The sequence below is a fragment of the Ctenocephalides felis genome, unplaced genomic scaffold (genome assembly GCF_003426905.1).
Source record: "Ctenocephalides felis isolate EL2017-DRISC unplaced genomic scaffold, ASM342690v1 CF-g0.4_SCAFFOLD_03571, whole genome shotgun sequence".
NCBI classification, from domain to species: domain Eukaryota; kingdom Metazoa; phylum Arthropoda; class Insecta; order Siphonaptera; family Pulicidae; genus Ctenocephalides; species Ctenocephalides felis.
Window position 1 is genome coordinate 66,477,286 of NW_020539725.1, and position 18,271 is coordinate 66,495,556.

At 31.2% G+C, this 18,271-nt stretch overlaps 5 protein-coding genes across 5 annotated transcripts; 2 read left to right on the forward strand and 3 right to left on the reverse strand.

Annotated features, from left to right (window-relative positions):
- Positions 1-1,554: 1,554 nt before the first annotated feature.
- Positions 1,555-3,273, reverse strand: LOC113384815 (major facilitator superfamily domain-containing protein 6-A-like). Its single transcript, XM_026622577.1, has one exon. It carries the CDS (start codon positions 3,266-3,268, stop codon positions 1,652-1,654), a length of 1,617 nt encoding a protein of 538 aa, XP_026478362.1. The 5' UTR covers positions 3,269-3,273; the 3' UTR covers positions 1,555-1,651.
- Positions 3,274-5,354: 2,081 nt separating this feature from the next.
- On the forward strand, positions 5,355-6,317 carry LOC113385052. The gene is made up of 2 exons (XM_026622854.1): positions 5,355-5,496; positions 6,051-6,317. The coding sequence occupies exons 1-2, from the start codon at positions 5,374-5,376 to the stop codon at positions 6,261-6,263; spliced, it is 336 nt and encodes a 111-aa protein (XP_026478639.1). The 5' UTR covers positions 5,355-5,373; the 3' UTR covers positions 6,264-6,317.
- A 25-nt stretch (positions 6,318-6,342) lies between these two features.
- Positions 6,343-7,644, reverse strand: LOC113385053 (trafficking protein particle complex subunit 5-like). Its single transcript, XM_026622855.1, has 4 exons — positions 7,467-7,644; positions 6,803-6,929; positions 6,548-6,730; positions 6,343-6,479 (listed from the first exon to the last, which is right to left on the reverse strand). The coding sequence occupies exons 1-4, from the start codon at positions 7,628-7,630 to the stop codon at positions 6,381-6,383; spliced, it is 573 nt and encodes a 190-aa protein (XP_026478640.1). The 5' UTR covers positions 7,631-7,644; the 3' UTR covers positions 6,343-6,380.
- Positions 7,645-8,394: 750 nt separating this feature from the next.
- On the forward strand, positions 8,395-9,434 carry LOC113385201 (putative transferase CAF17 homolog, mitochondrial). Its single transcript, XM_026623024.1, has one exon. It carries the CDS (start codon positions 8,395-8,397, stop codon positions 9,427-9,429), a length of 1,035 nt encoding a protein of 344 aa, XP_026478809.1. The 3' UTR covers positions 9,430-9,434.
- Positions 9,435-10,929: 1,495 nt separating this feature from the next.
- On the reverse strand, positions 10,930-18,047 carry LOC113386560. Its single transcript, XM_026624338.1, has 9 exons — positions 18,043-18,047; positions 16,529-16,688; positions 16,358-16,464; positions 16,135-16,190; positions 14,318-14,504; positions 12,717-13,061; positions 11,297-11,576; positions 11,155-11,228; positions 10,930-11,095 (listed from the first exon to the last, which is right to left on the reverse strand). The coding sequence occupies exons 1-9, from the start codon at positions 18,045-18,047 to the stop codon at positions 10,930-10,932; spliced, it is 1,380 nt and encodes a 459-aa protein (XP_026480123.1).
- Positions 18,048-18,271: the final 224 nt, after the last annotated feature.

The following is an 18,271-nucleotide window of genomic DNA, read 5'->3' on the forward strand; positions in this document are numbered from 1 at the left end:
CATGTCAGACGGAACGCAGTGATCTGTTTTATTTTAGCAGAGATAATTATAGCAATTAGTTAAAATCTTGGCAACTTTATATACAAATTAATCTATAAGCAAACACGAATCTATAAAAATTAGAGACCAAACGGCACGTGTCATTACGTTTACAAAAATTAATTTTTGATAATATTTATAAGAATTAATTATCTTATGTATTCCATGTGATGAATCTAAATTGAAATAGATATAATGTGTGGTGTTTTTCACATAGTGAAAGATATATGAGGAAATGTTTTTGAGCATTCATCCAATAATAAAAAAAAGATTAATGAAGAATAACGTCTTTAATAAAATAGTATACGTTTTGAGTCCTGGTTTGACTCATCTTCCAATAAAATAAAAAAGATTTGTAAAGGCTGCGGTTTTGTGGTCAGACCATGTTGAAGTCTTTGGATACAAAATGATTTTATTTTTATTTATTTATTTACTTTATGTTAATATCAATTGTATAACTATGTGTATATATCAAATAGTGCTTAGTCTCATTTTTGGAATTGTTTGATTTATATGCACTGAAGAGTTAAACCAGGGCTCGAAACGTATGCTATTCTAATAAAGGCTTAAATAATTTCTTTTCACTATTGAATGATGCCCAAAAATGTTTATATATATATATATATATATATATATATATATATATATATATATATATTCAGCATATTTTAAACAAAATCACACCAGAAAAATCACAATACATAATATTAAAAAACATTCTTTCAAAGAAACAGAAAAATAAAATAAGATATTTAAATAAAAGTTGAACAAGAAATTTTGGATTCTTATTTCGCTAGTCATGTTATCAACTACTCGGTACATACATAATTTTCTTGTTTAATTTTTATTTAAATATTTTATTTTATTGTTTTGTTATTAAAATAATGTTTTTTAATATATTTTTTTTTTTTTTGTCATGTGATTTTACAGCGTCGAAACGTACAAAATAAATAGTTTGATTATTTTTGTTTTTCATTTCGATCAAGGGAAAAGTTTACTTTGCCTTGATTAGTATTGCTAATTTTATGTTTTCCTGATGTTTCAAGTCATTCTGAATCATTTCAAAGAAGTGTAAAATTTTTTATCTCGTTTTAGCAAAAGTCTTAAATAATGTTGAGGATTGAAAAACTGTTTATCATGTAGTCAAAATATAATTTGTAATATCGTAGAAATTCAGTCCAAAGTTACTTGAAAGCGTTTTTTTTTTAATAATTTTGATTATTTCTGTGCGCAAAAATGTTGTGTATTAAAACTGATGTTCTTTTTAAAAATATAAATATATTAATTTGTAAAAGAATACATACCTATATTTTTTACAATTTTATAAATAATTTTATATATATATATATATATATATATATATATATGTATATACACATTTATATTTAATATTATATAATAAAGTTTTATTCTTCATAAAGTTTTTGGTCAAAAACCAATAAAATGTATCAGAAGTGACAAAATAAATATGATCTACTAATATTTACAATAAAAATTTATGCATGTCAAATGAATTAAAATTTTGCAAGATATACAATAAATAATTTATATGTACACATAAAAACTAATAATTGTATGACCAATGATATACTATATCATTTATGGAAGACACCTAAGCATGGTCCTGCTTTTGCGATAAGGCTACTTGTGGTGTTTCATATTGCCCCTTTTCTTTACTCTCGAGAGTCTTTTGCAAAACACTTTTGTGTGTCCCCATTCTGTCCTTAAGGACAGTAAAGTACAAAATGCAATGTACAATGCAGCAACATAAGGCCATTATTGAAAAAACTTTAAAAGATAAAGCACCTCCAATGGATTTCATTAGAAATCCACCTATTAAACTGCCGATTGAAAATCCAAAACCATCATCCATACCTGCAACAATACCTTGAACGGTTGCTGAAGCTCCTTCTGGTGCCACTGCACTCGCATAGGCAACAATTGTTGTGTAGCACAATGCGTAGGTTGGACCTTGCATGAAGAATTCAATCGGCAACACCCACCAGGGGTTAGATACGAATGATATGAGTCCCATACGTAAAGCGTAGCAGAAGAAACATATTGTTAAAGAATGACCATAACCGATTTTAGATAAAATTTTACCGGATATTAAAAAAAATAAAACCTCTCCTCCAAAAGATTCAGCAGCAATTGTTAAGCCTTCTAGTAACTTGATGTGCTGATGATAACCTGCTATTTCAGCTAACTCTTCCATGTACCAAAACAAATAATAAATTATAAAAGAATCCATTACCCCGGCCATTGTCGCGAAACAAATAAAAATAGCAATGTGTCTCTGTTTTAACAGTTTCCATACTTCACTCGTGATGCTGCTTGGAGTACTTAAATCAGGTAACCGTAGTTTCTTACAGCCTATTAAATCAAATAAAGTAAATGCCATCATTATAATAATTCCTGGTAAATAATCTTTGTACGGCTTTCCTTCTGAGTATTTGTCTATAGCAAAACCACTTAACAGGGCTGTAATGCCGTATCCAATGGTGCCCCAAACTCTCTGTTTCCCATATTTCATTTCACCACCATTTCCTAAAATATCGAAACATATAGCATCACTTATACAATTAGTAACATTAAATGCAATTGTTCCCAACGACATGAGAATAACAAACAACCAGAACGTAGGTGTTCCATATAAAAAGTAGTCTTCGTGTACTATTTGTTCACAAACATATTTACAATCATAAGGCTTATCACACTTTTGAGTTTTGTTGACACAAATGTTGAAACTATTTTGATCGTGATATAAGGATGCATTAAATTTGTTCGTCAAATTATCAGGCTTGAGATCAGGACAAGAATAGTGGCATGACACATCTTGTAAAAGTGCACCAGCAGTATTAGTTTCATTACATATTCCTATCGGGCATTTACTTGCATTTATTTCTACAGTACCGTTTTGCCACAAACTAGTCAATTCTTCAGTCGGAGCAGGCAAAAAATACAGTAATCCAAAAGAAGTACACATTGTCACAATTAAACTTAAAAATATAAATTTTCTCAAACTTTTAAAATAATCAGCTAAGAATCCTACAACAGGTTTGGCAATCATAAATAATATTGGCAGAATTGATGTAACAATGCCCATAACTGCCGGTGAGACCCCCAATTGGCGTCCGAACACGTTCATTTGAGGTAGCAGGGGCCCCAGAGCAGCCATGAAGCAGAAGTAGTGAGCCTTGATAGGCAAAAGTTTGTAGTTTACCTTCATCTTGTTAGTTAAATGTATGTAGTCTGTTGGCTTGACGCGCGTTTGAATCCAATTGTCAGCTAATCATGATATTCCAATTATTGCACTATTCCCGCATTCCACCAAATTAATTTTTCACATCAATATAAAACTATAGTGTGGCCCAATATTACGTCAGTAATATCGAATTGGCAATTAAAAAGCGATTCTTATTTAACCTGTTCGGAAAGGTTAAGATAAGCATAATTAAACTGTTCATCAAAGGAGCAAACAATTGATTCAATGTCGCGTACAGATTAAATTTGATAAAGCCTTCTTCACAGATAAGATATATAATCTCCATGTCAACATTATCTAAATAATATGCAAACACGACGATGTACAAAAGGAAAAAGTCAATGTCGTTGATATTTGTCTACATTTTAGGAAGTTTATTTTGACATTAATAGACTTTAACGGTGGCGCCATCGAGGGTCGGAATTTCGTTGCGGAAATAAACGAAACTAGTTAAGAATGATAACCAGAAAAACCGGATATAAAAAGAAAACTGTTCCCTTTTTATATTCCTTTTTGAAATAATGGAAATATTGTTATATTTATCATTTAATTTATATTTTATGGGTTATGTGTCCCAATTCACTCAGAAATCATATCGCAGCCAAATTGTAAAACAACGAAATAACATAAATACTAGTGATGCATGGCAACGTGCCTTAAGGAAAATTGCTGCAACTTCTGGTACCGTAATTGAAAATTCTTAAAAACTGTAATTTTTGTTTTAATTCTTTAGTGAATCGGACTTTTGAGAATACGCAAATTTTGATAGAATCGACTTTTTGAGAGTTTAATTGTCAAAAACTCAAACTGTTCAAAATGTGCAGAACATTTGTTTGAAATATATAAGCATAGATAAAAGAAGAGTATATAAGTAAACTTCGAACATTATAATTCTCGGTGTGGAACAAAAGAAATAGAGACAAAATTTGTTCTTATTGTCAGTTCTTAACTGAATTGCCATTTTTTGCCCCGTATCTCCAAAACGGCTAGACCTGCCTGTCTTTGCCAAAAACTAATCCACACGGCTCCATATCGATAACAATCGAATATGTTTTTTAAATCATTCAAATCGGTTACACTTGAAATCGTCGACGAAAAATTGTATTCGCACATACATATATAAAGAAATACAAAAAACTATTAATTCAATAAATATTGCAATATGATTCCAACCCTTGATTTTCCATAGAAACTGATCTTTAAATTGATGCTATTAATGCTCCTTATCAACATTTGAGCAGACGATTATTTTATATTGCAACAATGAACAAGGCAATGACTTGTTATTATAATAGATAAAATTATATATATATATATATATATATACACGTATATATATATATATATATATATATATATATACATATATCTCACATTGATTCAATATCAATTAATAAATACAAGATCATTGACTTCGGTAAAAAGTTATTGAACATGCAGTTTAAATATATATGAAATTTTTTTAAAATAAATAAAAAAGATAAACAGTCAAGCAAAATAAGAAGTTCTTGTTTTTGCCAGAAAACTCGATTTGATAATTTTCGTTTTCAAAACGTTTTCTCAACGTTTCAAGTCATTCTGAGTCGCGTGACTCCATAATTGTAAAAACGATGTGTTTTGGTCCAAAATTTGACTTTTGGTCGACATTTTCTCAAAAACAGCTGAACCGATTTCAAACATTTAAAAGCCGTTCGATGTAACTCTATAAAAACTCGCTAAGATTAGTTTTTCGTCACAATCAGTCAAGCAGTTTCTTTGTAATTATCAAAAAAGTGCAAAAATTTTTGTCCACTGTTTCTGAATCATTTTTGAAAAATCAAAAGCTGATCTATAAATTGAAACGTGCTATTTAAGTTTTAAAGAATGCTTTGTGTAAATAATCTACGGGAATTTATATAACAAATTAAAAAAAAAATTTGATCTTTATCAAAGACGACCACCAGTGAATCTAACGAAGTTCACGTCTTTGATCTACAGTTCACTTCCCCGCCGCTTAAAACTTATAGCGCTATATGACACCTTCATAATTTGTTGTCATTCTGGTTCAGTGTGAAGAAAAACTCTCAAAAATGGCTGACGCAAGTGTAGATCCAGAAGTTATTAAATTTAGGGCCGAAAGAACGGCCAAATTGAGGCACCAGTTCCTGAAAGAAATGAACAATCCGCATCGCCATGCAGAAGGCGGTAGCCTTGTAAGTAGGACGTTATTTTTGCAATAGCAAAAAGTTAACCTAATTGTTATGTCATCTGTCATAGTAATAATACACATTCTTAAAACTTTACAGAGTAACATTCCTATTACTTATGTACGCATTTGTGATAATGAATTTGAATCTCAACTTTATAGTTTGAAAAAGCTATTCTAAAATATTTATAATAAACATTACCATTGTGTCATCTTTGTTTTCGGTATCCGTCTATGTCAATGCAAGTGTTAATTCCTTAAAATTTTTGTGCCATGAAATTGATCTGACCGAGCGCATAAATCCTTATTTCAATTAATTTGTGCATGCATTAAGTTTGAATTTAGACTTTATATGCTGAAAATATGTTGAGAAAATATTGTTTAATATTAAATAGATAAGTATTTCATTCGTCTAAAGATAGATTACAAAGTTGCATTAGTAAATGTTCATGTATACATGCCTTAAGTTTTTCAAGCTATCAATTCCTTTTACATTTTGATATCACAAAGAGTAGTTCTTTATATATGAGCAGTTATTTTTTATGATTTCCTCTTTTTCAGTTCGATCCTGCCATTCAAAGGTATATGTCCAAGAAAGTAACATACTGGGACAACTTTAAGCCAAATTTTAAATCAGCTAGAGCATTTATGCTTTACACTGTAATTCCTATTGCAGCCTTTGCTTACTTTTTAGACAAAGATAGATCCGCAAAAGAACACATGTACAGAACAGGACAAGTAGCTTATGCTGACCGAAGATTCAAATATCAATAAATGATATTTGGATTTCTTATGTACATAGTGCTTTAATTATATGAAATAAAATAGTAATTGAGATATTGATAAATTGCTGGTTTATTTTTTATAATTATAAGAAAAAAATAGTTAGGTTTATCTGTCTTCCAATTGTTTATCTCGTGCTATCACTGATTCATCAAATTTCACCATGTATGTTGTTCCATTGTGCCAGTGAGCTGAGACTTTCGCGGGCTGGAAATTTATTATATTATTTCCATACATAACTAAAAATATTTCATGTTTGTGATTGTGATACATACAAATCCACTTTCGGTTAAAACTGCTTCTACAATTCCAGCTGTAAAAACAGCACAATTCAAGGATCCTTTATCTTTTGGAATGCTTATGAACTTATTAACTAAAGCCTCTCGTTCAATTATATAATACGTACGCTCATCATCATTGGCATGTTCCAATTTATCTGCTTCTTTACCAAATAAATTCTACAAGAGTAACATTATGACTAATTTGAACACCACAAGCATTGTTTAAATAGAATGTTCAATTCTTAATACCTTCCAAAGGGTGGATTTTACAAATAATAGCATATTTAGTAGTTTAATTTCTCTTTTACAATTTCTTTCTCGAACAAAATATAAATCTATAAGGCGACTTCCAACATCCATCCCCAACTCTGATAGCCTAAAATATTCATAATTGAAAGTCTATAAAGCTATCTTTAAAAATTAAGCTGACAGAATAAAAATTTGTGTCTTTTGTAATAGTATCGCTTCATGATAAATAATTTTCAATGATATGTCTGAAAATCTTACAATATTTAATTGTAATAAATATCTGAAAGAATTACTTATAGTAAAGAAAGTAATTTAATTATCATTCCACAATTATTCCAGCAAATCCCTAATTTTCATATTCAACCAAAGATAAATAAATTAAGAGTTCTTAATAAATATTTGAAAAATATGATTTGACTTAATAAAATTATGTTTTGATACATGTTACATATATTTGGAGCCTTAGCAAGTAACACTAGAACGATAGATTTACTATTTCATAACATATTCCGTAATATTTGTGAGAGGAATACAAAGGACTGCCTCTATCCCCTTATTAAAATTAAATGCAAGTTAAGTCTACCGTTATCAATCTGTCGTTTTGTAGAATAAGATATTATAATTCAATATATATATATATATATATATATATATTTCCACCTACTTGGTTTGAAGTTCTGGCACAGTATAAACTCTATTTTGACTATATTGAACGACTTCTGAGAAAAGTAAAGCAAAACAGCTTAACGAAACTTCACCTCTTCCTCTACTCAGAGACTTATCCAAAACACTGTTTCTTATACGAGATGAAGTAATATTTAGTGACATTTTGTTGATATAACCTGGAAAAAAATCATAACTTAATTTTAACTGGGAACGGGATTTTTTTCATTAATCATTTGTACTACATTTAGAATATATTGTAATAATAGGAGAAAATAATCTGATGATTTTATATTTAACATTAAATTGAAGAGGTATACACAAAGATTTAATGCAAGTTAGCACAAAATATTTATGTTCAAGTCAAATACCCAGAAATAAGTCCTTTATATTAACTTACCTAATCAATACACAATTTGATAAAATAAAATACTATAGCACTATTTATATTCAATATAAATTCAAACTAAATTAATTTTCAACTTTCGAGTTGCACAGTTGACATTTTTGTGTTAAAGAATTTTGACGTTTACAAAAATGAGCAGCCATTTATAATTCAAAAGTCAATGATTTTGATTTTGATTTTCCAAATTAACGTGTGAACTAAATTCGTAGTATTTTACATTTATTTTAAATAACACAATAAGTACAAAATACAATTAATACGTATTACTGAATAATGATAAATGTTATTTTAAAATGACATGTTGACGTTTTCGAATGTTGCCGCCATCTATGAAAAGAAGTGACAGATCACTTTATTATAGGTTATGTTATTACTTCAATTGTGCAAATATTTCACAAGTAATTGTTATTTGTAAATAAATTAATTGTTATAAATATTTACGTTGTTATTACAAGTGCAGTGTGTTATATTATTATTTCCTTGTGTAAATAATGTATTTTTAATAACTAACTAAGTATTCAATATGAATCGTTTATCACTTTTCAAAAGATTCTCTTCAGCCCTAAATGGCTCAAATAAGATCATATTAGAACAATTATCCCACCGTGAAATTGTTCAAGTAAAAGGTCCAGAAGTAGCCCAATTCATGCAAGGCTTAATAACAAATGACATCAATCACCTCGCTGAAGGACATATGCCCAGTATGTATACAATGTTTTTAAATACCAGAGGCAGAGTTATGTACGATGGAATTGTGTACAGCACCCAAAACCCTGACACATACCTCATTGAATGTGATTCAGAAAGCGCTCAAATCCTTCAAAAACATTTGAAAATGTATAGAATAAGACGTAAAATAGATGTTGAAGCTCTTGGATCCGAATACAAAATATGGGTGCTATTTGATAAGACAAGTGTGAATGAATTATCAAAACCATTAACAATTTTGCGACAGCAATTTGCATGCCCTTGTGCTGATCCAAAAGAACCTGTATCGAAACAACATGAATTTCATGTTGTCAGAGATCCAAGACTGGCAGCTTTAGGATTGAGATTTATAACACAAAAAAATTACAATAGTGAAGATATTACAAAAATACTAGGGTTACCTGAAGATGTAGCAAATAAACCTGAATGCACTTACCGTATGCACAGATATCGCTTAGGTATTGGAGAAGGATGCAAAGACTTACCTCCTGAGTCATGTTTTCCTTTAGAAGCCAATGGAGATTATTTACACGCTGTTAGTTTCAACAAAGGATGTTATCTTGGTCAAGAACTAACAGCTAGAACATATCACACCGGTGTAATCCGAAAGCGTCTAATGCCTTTGTACTTGGAAAATGAACTACCTGCAACAAATGTTAATGATGAGGCTATAAATATATCTAATGAAGCAAAAACACCAGTCGGTAAACTTCGAGGAGTAGATGGTACTAATGGATTGGCATTGCTTCGGATAGCTCCAGCACTTGCAGCTGAAAAATTAGATGTTAATGGTGTAGTTAGTAAAACACAGAAGCCGGAGTGGTGGCCGAAGGAGGGAAAGACTATATGACAGATAAGGAAATAATAACTGAACTGAATAATAATCGGTTGTATGTATAAAAAATTTATTTATTATAGAAAATATATAAATTGTTAATAATAGGTAACATTTAACTTATATTTTAAATATATAAAGTTTATAGACTATAGAAAGAATATAAATAAATGTTGATAAATATATAAATAAGCATATTATTCCTAAGCTCTAATAAATAATTTAAGTTTATTATGAAATTGTGAGAAGTGTGATGATTTTATTCAAATGATTGAACTAAAAATACTAAATACTCATTTAAACATTTAATGCATTGTTTTCAAATTAACATATATTGCAATTTAATAAAATAATAGTTTAATTCACAGATTCCATATACATAATACCTATATATATTAGTTCATTAAAAGCATTAATTTATTTACATCTTATGCCATTTAAGGGGGTATTCTACTGTAGAATTTTGAAAAAATCGAAAAAAATTTTTTTTAATTTTTTCAAAGTTTAGTTATTCAAAAATATTCCATTAAAAGGATTTTTCAAAATTACTATTATTTCCTGAGATATATCCGTTTTAGTGACATGGCCTCGGTTCGGGTCCGACTCGTCTCAAAACTTTGAACGCGTTTTTCTCGGAACTACTTTTTTCGAGCTGGCGGTAAGGATATCTCGAGTTCTAATGAACCGATTTACTTCAAATTTGGAGAGGATCTTCTCTATACATCGCTTTATCGCATGGACCTTTCCCAAAACTGTAACTTTTCATTTAGTATTTTAAAAAAAATCGGAATTGTTAAAAAAAAACATGAAAAAAAATATTTTTTTTTAAAGCTGCCGCCACTCAAACAAAAAAATTTGTTTTAACTTATCCAAGGTTCATATGATAGCGGCATCTATAATAATTAAGAATCCATCTATTTTTTATGTTTCGGATCACCAGGAAGGTTGGAATCATGCACGCCAGGACACCCTGTTTTTTTTGAGCCCCCACTTTGACTGCTCATAACTTTGTGAATTCTAATTTTTTTCCTTTAATAATTTTTTTTATGTAATAATAAAATATCAATAAACAAATGATAAAAATATCGATAGTAAAAATATTATTTGTTTCCTTTATACAGCGCTTCAAAAACTGGGCTAAATTCATGCTTCTACAGTAGAATACCCCCTTAAGCATTTGCTTTGAATAATTAAATACTGATACTATTTTTTAAGGTTGAGGTTTTCATAATCCACAAATTTTTGTTCTTTATACAATTCCAAACTTCATATTATACAAATTAAATTCGTGTGAATCTACCTATTTATCTGGCAAGCTTGTACCTCATATTTATCAAATATAATAAATTGGTACTGTTACAAACATTATTAAGGATCCAATTGTTACGAGTCTACATTCATATGAGTTGGTAGTACCGAATACTTAAACTATCACTTTACAATATGATTTTTCAATGACTAAACTCAAATTTAGTCAACAAAGATCTGAATCCCTGAATGTTTTACATTTTCAAATTACACCTGTTCTTCGGTGGTATCAGCCAGCTGCTGCAGCAGGCATCGCTGGTAGCGCAGCACCTGCTTCTTTTCCCGAAGCCAGCGCTCGCGTTCCGACTCGAACTCGCAAATTCGAGTTGATAACTCGGCACGTAGCCTTTCAGATTCAGCACATTGGGAATCACTAAATAGAAATTATAGTCACAAAAAAATAAATTCAGGTAATTTTATTCCAATTCTTACCCTGGGCATTCAAAACTTTGTTTCGTGTCGTGCCGGAGACGCATTAGATCCAGTTCACGAGCTGAGAGGGCATTCTGTAAAAGAATAAATAAATATACCATAGACCCACATTTATTATACTCTATTTATAAGTATCAATTACCCTGGCTTCTTTTAATTGCTGTCGCAGCAGGGCAGCTTCTCCTCTTATCCTGCCCTGTTCCCACAAAGCCTCCTCCAGTTTATTCCTCAATGTGGCTGCTTGTTCGCATTCATTACTTTTGCAAGTAATTCTGCTGCAGCTACTATTCCAGAATTTATCACAATCTTTTGGAGACTTGGTTAAGCAGGATTCTATTTTTGCGTTGTTGAATATCTCACTGGATATCATGTTTTCTTTCGCATAGTTCTTTATATTTTCTATATTCTTCTCAGTGACACTCCTGGAAAAATGATAATAACTAGTGGTGTATAGGAACGTGCCTTAAGGCAAATTGCTTGAAATTCTCGTACCGTAATAAAATATTCGAGAAATTTTAAACGTTTTCAAATATATTATTACAAATACTGTAACTATTTCATTATTTTTGCTATCTTCTTATATCTGAGCAAATCAAATGTAAATCATAAATCAATTTATCTCCAGAGCATTAACAATCGTCATTTCATCTCGAATTCAATTTCAAAAAAAATAGTTAATACCTAATTTACGCAAAATTGAAAAAGTGCTCCCGTATAGTCACAGTCTAAACGCATTTGCAAATAATTCTGTACAACATTTTCACTTATACTGTGCTTAGCTTGGCGGCATTTTCACCCTTTTCAATAGTTTTTTTTTCACAAAATTTGAAAAGTGAATATATAAACTAAATATTATAAGAAAATATATAAACAGTCTAAACGCACTTGGGTAAACATTTGTACCAGAGTGGCGCTTAGACTGTGCTTAGCCTGGGTAATTTCTAATCTAAAATTACAAAAATATTTTACGGAAAATAAAAAAGTGGAAAATTGCTCAAACGCAATTGTTTTGTCACTACAAGCAGAAAGTTTTTTAGATCATTCAAATCGGACGCTTACTTCACTCAAAAACTGAATTTTTTTGCACATTTAGCTCTGTATCTTCGAAATGGCGGGACCTGTCTTTGCCAAAAACTAATCACCTCTTCTCCTCATCATTACAAATTGAATGTTTTTTAGATCATTCAAATCCGATACTCCGTTCTCTCAAAAACTAGAATTGTATTTTCTGCACTCTTTGATTCATATCTCTATAACGGCTGGACCTGCCTTTGCCAAAAACTAATCAGCACATCTCCCTATCAATAGGAATCGAATGTTTTTTTAACCATTCAAATGGGTTGATCCGTGCGCCCGAAAGCGTGGACGAAAAAATGCGGACATATAAAACACACACACACACACACATCTATTAATTTTCTGAGGTATGCCAAAATGTTCAGGAACCTTCAAAACGTCGAGAAATGCAAAAATTTTCATTTTCGATTTTCGGCCCATTAGGGGAAAAAGATAATAGATTAGAGGAAAAAGATAATAGATATACAATAGATTATTATTATTACCTGTCACTATTTTTCCCCTGACTCCACTCCTCGCTAATAAACTCCCCATCGCCATTAATGTAAATCTTACTACTCCTGCAAACTCTGCTTCCTGCAGCAGTCACCACATCGTTTGTGTTATTATTCGACGCCCTGCTGCTGCCCACGCTGGCAACACTAATACCAGACGGAGTGGTCGACGTCAGACCGCGCGCTCCTCTGGCGGTGGCGCTGAGATCGTTTGCCGAATTCTCCACACCGGAAGCGAAACCGGAATCTGATGGAGATGGCGTCAGAAGTGGCGGTGATGTGGTTGGCGGTTGGCGCTGATGGTGAGGCGAGGGCTGGTTCTGCCAGGATACACTCCTGTCCAGTAAATTGTCATTAATCGTAATCATAAAAATTTATTTCTTTTATTTTTTAAATATATAGCCCACAGATTTCTTCCAAGAGGACTCAAAAATACAATTATTTTACATGATAAATAACAATTATAATATATACAAAATTACAATATATAGTTATTAACATAAAATGCTTGACATAAAATTACATATAATGCAGAATGTAACAATATTATTTATTTACAAAATAACATAAAATAATCAGATATTTGAAAAGAAAATAAAAAGGTTAACTTGTGCAGATGGACATTATTAGATTAGGTGAAGTGTTGTGAATATCTATTTCATTACTAATTAATTTAAAGTTAGAGGACATGTAAGTAGATTAGGCGAATTTAAGAGAGAATTAGATTTAGGAGTAGGATAATTCAAAAATAATTGTTAACGCATAGAATTGCCTTGGAACATTAAAGGATAGTTGGTTAAGAATAAGAGGACAGTCTATCTCTATAGCATTATTGCAAAGTTTAAATAAGAACATAATTGTACAGATAAATCGACGTGAGGCAAGAGAAGGAATACCAAATTCTTTTAGTAAAGTGTTGTGGTCAAAGCCACGTTCAGGATAAATTTTATATGTTTTATAATAAAGATATTTCAGAAATTTTCGATGAACCTTCTCTATCGCATCAGAGTTGATTTGATGAGGATACCAAATGATCAAACCATATTCTAATTTTGAACGTACAATAGAATAGTACATGCAAAGAAGTGCATTGTTAGAATTGAATTGTTTACAATTTCTCAGTATCAAATCTAAAGATTTATGTGCTCTATTACAAATATCAGTTATATGATCCGTGAAAAACAAACCAGAATCAAAAAGAACTCCTAAATCTGAAATTTTATTACATCTATCAATGCTGGTGTTAGAAATTTTATAATCGAAATGTATTGGAACGCGCTTATGTTAAAAACTAAAGATCTTGCACTTTGATATATTTAAATGTAATTTGTTATAGACACACCAAGAGTGGAAAGAGTCAAGTTGAGACTGTAATAATAAGCAGTCATCAATAGAATTTATTTTGAGATACAGTTTGAGATCATCTGCAAATAATAAATGTGGACAGCTAATAATATCAGATATGTCATTAATAAAAATAATAAATAGTAGTGGACCAAGAATGGATCCCTGAGGAACACCTAAACTGATATTTTCAATGTTGCTCAAGAATCCATAATCATATATTTCTCTTGTTAAAAATCAAAACTTACGAAATACGTCCATTATGATGATGGTGTCTCATCATGGCAAGCGTATGATTTCTTCCCGTCTGATTCTGGTTATTCCTGGTGAACAGCCTCCTGTCTAACGAATTGTGAAGACCTGGAGTAATTATTCTTATCGAATTCGATTCGTTGTTGGATTGACATCTTTGTCCGTTCGGAGTTGTCGTAATATCTGAAATAATTAATAAAGTAGGTGTGAGTGCCTTGAGTTTATATAATTACTAGCACTAGCACTAAATCTTAGTTTAGTAAGATTTTCTCAATATTTGAGCAAGATTTCAGAAAGATGTTTGTTATATTTTAGTTGTAATGAAGTCGAATAAAATTTAAATGAAGTTGGAACCAAGTTCAAATCTAACAAGAGGCTACAAGAATCCAATGAGAATCTAGTGAAAATTCAGTGACTCATTAGATTTAAACTAGATCCTTATTAGGTTAGTACTAAATTTATTATAAAACTAGATTATCCGACAGACTTTGTCCTACACCCATGTCTTTAATTTTTTAATATAATTTACTAATATCTACGTTTTACCTAAAAATAATAATTATTGTTTTTTAAATTACTCTTCACGCCAAAATGCACATACATTTATAATATGAGCAATGTTGAATGTAGAACTGCTTTAAATAAAATGATGAGTGTCAATTCCCGCACTATATTGGAAATTGAAGTCTTTTAAACGGTATAACATAACCAGAACCATAACATAACACTGGTACTTCATGTTGGATTAAATTAATTTAATTTTTAATTATTTAAGATATCCAAAATTGTATCTTAAACTTCTCTTAATCGATATTGTGAGGGCCGAATTGTATATGTATTCATCTTTTACTTCCCCATTTTCTGTTATGATGTAAAATTTTTACGAATTTTAAAAATATTGTGGAAAGATTAGTAAAAGATGCAAAGAAATTAATATTAGTATTTTATATTATTTTAATTTCTGGCACATCTCAGCTGCTTTTTGGCAATAATAATATAGACATTTCATTTTTCTTATTCATAATCATAAATGTTACTAGGATTCTAAAATTTCGTTAGATTGTTCTTATTAGATTACAGAATCCTATCAAATTGCATTCTCACTCAATTCGTATTGGTCAATGCTAATGTAAATCTAGCGAGAATCTAATAAAATCTTTGTAGAATCCAGTAAGAATCCAGTAACGAAATCCTACTATTTTGTTGTAAAATTGGACAAGATTCTGGCAAAACCTAATAAGACTTGTATGAAACTTACTAAAATCTGGTAAGAATCCTAGGATAAAGTTGCACGCACCTACGCACCTAATAAAGATCTTGTTCGAATCTAATAAGAATTTAGTTTGTACAGTCTAATGAGAATCTAATACGATTATGAAAGAATCTAACAATTTTCAACATTTCTGTTAAGAATTTAGCGAGAATATTATACGAATCTAGTGAGAATTCTTTTATTTACAATCTAATAAGATTATGACCAAAATCAAACAAGTGATTCTGACAAGAATATAGAGCGAATCTTTATGAGAATCTAGTAAGCACCTAATAACAATCTGAAAAGATTTTGGTAAAAACCTCAGCAGAATTCACTATGAATCTTATAACAATTATGACATAATCTTATAAGAATCTAGTTATGATCTGGTAAGATCAAAGCTAAAACCTGATTAGAATCTAGTTAGCATCTGTGTAAGATCTATATAGAATACTAAGAATTCTATGTAGATTCAATTACTTAGAATCTAATTTCAAGTTAGATTCAAAAGTATTAGATAAACAAAATTTATTTCAAAGATGAAATTTATCTATTTACCTGAAGAAAAAATGCTCAACTCCGCCGAACTGCTGCCAACCGGCGTATGGTATCTCCTATGTCCGCCAATAGTGTTAAAATGATTAATTCCTATCTGAACATTACTTCCCAATCTATTATTATTATGCAAGGATCTAGTGTTGTACGACGGGGTAGCAGCATTAAGGGTGCCCGATGAAAGGGCCGGAGCAGAAGCATACCGTTCGCCGTACCGAGACGCTACCAGGGACGCCATCTCGCCGTAGCCTGCTGCTGCTGCTGCGACGGTCGCGGAGACGGAAACCCAGCTCGGTGGGCGACGGGTCGGCGCAAACCAGCCGGAAGGGTACCCTGGGGTAATAAAAATATTGTGTAAACGGCATTAAGAATTAATAAAGGAGTGTTTAGTCTATACCTGTTGGAGTACGCCGCTGTGTGGAAGTATCCTCGGAGGCGACGCGTAGACTTCATCCGTTGACTGTGCCGCAGGTGAAGCACGCTTAGGAGCAGCGCTGGCGGTCCCTGACGCCGTCATCGCTGCACGCAGCGGATTTGCAAACTGTGACTCATTTGACCTGCGGAGGAAAATAATATTGTAACAATTTGTAAGAATATCCCGAGACTAATTGGAATCAACAATGTCTACAAATTCATATAAAACAAACTGCATAACAATCACAGTAATGCCAAGTACACAGCAGGTACGTTTTCGCCAGAATTCGGTACTGAGTTGCTGTTGAATAAACGTCCGAATCGGTGCACATTCGAGATGGGCTTATTATATCCGAAGCCGAATCGGTTAGGATTTGACTCCGCTTCAGAGAGAAGTTATATCCACTTAACAACTCCACAACTCCGGCAACTTTGAAACATAATACTTGACACAAATGTGTTCTCTAGTGTGTTGTTAACATAGCTAAGGATTTATTAAGACTTAGGAAATAGTTTACAAATAGTTCAAACATTTTTGTTTATTTTATTATAATAATTACTATTTTTTTGCATTTCAATATGCATACAAATCTCAAATTGACAAAAAACTTGGTAATCAAAATCAATTTTGTAATTATTTTTGAAGAGAAAACACAGAATTCTTTAAATATTATTATTTTCATATGAAAATAATGCAGTGAACATTATATATGAAATAAGAACAAATCTTTCATCGTATAATATTTTTCACAAAATAATAATACCTCACATTCTTTTGTCATTTCCTTTTCGAGAATTAATTATACATCAGGTAGTTTGATTAGCATACTATTACTTTTACACAAATATAAAATCATAATTGTGTAAGTTATAATATAATACTAAATATTTTTTAGCTGGTTGTATACCATTGAAAGAGCTCATTTACGGACAAACATTATCGTACACAGAATATAGAATACAAAATAGCATTATTTTCAGACATTATATATCTGGAAAATCCTAAAACTGGCTGGGAGACGAGGAAAAGACCACTTCTTTCGACCCAAATCTTTGTATTAGTAAAAAAATCTCAAGCAAATATCTGCACATGTTAACAGATTTAGTATCAGTTTAGGGAAGTCGGTTATGACAAAACCTGTGAGACAACTCCACTCGGATTCACTCCGAGGGAGAAGTTGTATCGGAGTGATAACTCCGAAGTGATAACTCCGGAGTGTGCTACCCATCTCTAGTGCACATCACAAGCAACAGTTTTTTCTGTAAGCCGAGTGTTGCCTTGATTTAACACTATAATTCCCTATCCCGAGGTGGTTTCTGGTCAACCATCAACCATCAACCATCTTCGTCGATCGTCCGTCAATATACCATGATTACGTAAAGATCAGTAACAGTCCACTGAACTAAGAATTATTCGCCACGCTCAACGAATGTGAGATTCTCCATATAATACACTTCGCGCTATATTTATATAAATCGTTGGAATATTTAAATTGCCTCATTTTGCATGTAAAATGAATGCCTATCAAATTGTTTTTAACAATCTAAGTGCTTTTGGATGAGCAGTCAATCGTTTAAAAATGTTCCCACAAAATGCCTATCGGAACCAGAAATTACATTTTGATGAAGCGAGAAAGCGTAGGAAAGAATTTTGATAACAGATAATAGTAATCGGTTATAATTAATAAGACATAAATCAAACTTATTTTATAAACAATTAGCTGTT

What these genes read in the sequence shown, in the direction of transcription:
- LOC113385052 (XM_026622854.1), top strand. Translation starts at nt 5,374, where the DNA reads ATGGCTGACGCAAGTGTAGATCCAGAAGTTATTAAATTTAGGGCCGAA. An exon ending in ATGCAGAAGGCGGTAGCCTT is followed by an intron (nt 5,497 to 6,050) that starts GTAAGTAGGACG and finishes CCTCTTTTTCAG; the next exon opens with TTCGATCCTGCCATTCAAAG.
- LOC113384815 (XM_026622577.1), bottom strand. Translation starts at nt 3,268, where the DNA reads ATGAAGGTAAACTACAAACTTTTGCCTATCAAGGCTCACTACTTCTGC.
- LOC113385201 (XM_026623024.1), top strand. Translation starts at nt 8,395, where the DNA reads ATGAATCGTTTATCACTTTTCAAAAGATTCTCTTCAGCCCTAAATGGC.
- LOC113386560 (XM_026624338.1), bottom strand. An exon ending in CATCATAATGGACGTATTTC is followed by an intron (nt 13,062 to 14,317) that starts GTAAGTTTTGAT and finishes TTTACTGGACAG; the next exon opens with GAGTGTATCCTGGCAGAACC. An exon ending in CAGGGGAAAAATAGTGACAG is followed by an intron (nt 11,577 to 12,716) that starts GTAATAATAATA and finishes TCATTTTTCCAG; the next exon opens with GAGTGTCACTGAGAAGAATA.
- LOC113385053 (XM_026622855.1), bottom strand. Translation starts at nt 7,630, where the DNA reads ATGTCACTAAATATTACTTCATCTCGTATAAGAAACAGTGTTTTGGAT. An exon ending in TAAAATCCACCCTTTGGAAG is followed by an intron (nt 6,731 to 6,802) that starts GTATTAAGAATT and finishes TTACTCTTGTAG; the next exon opens with AATTTATTTGGTAAAGAAGC. An exon ending in TTTTAACCGAAAGTGGATTT is followed by an intron (nt 6,480 to 6,547) that starts GTATGTATCACA and finishes ATAAATTTCCAG; the next exon opens with CCCGCGAAAGTCTCAGCTCA.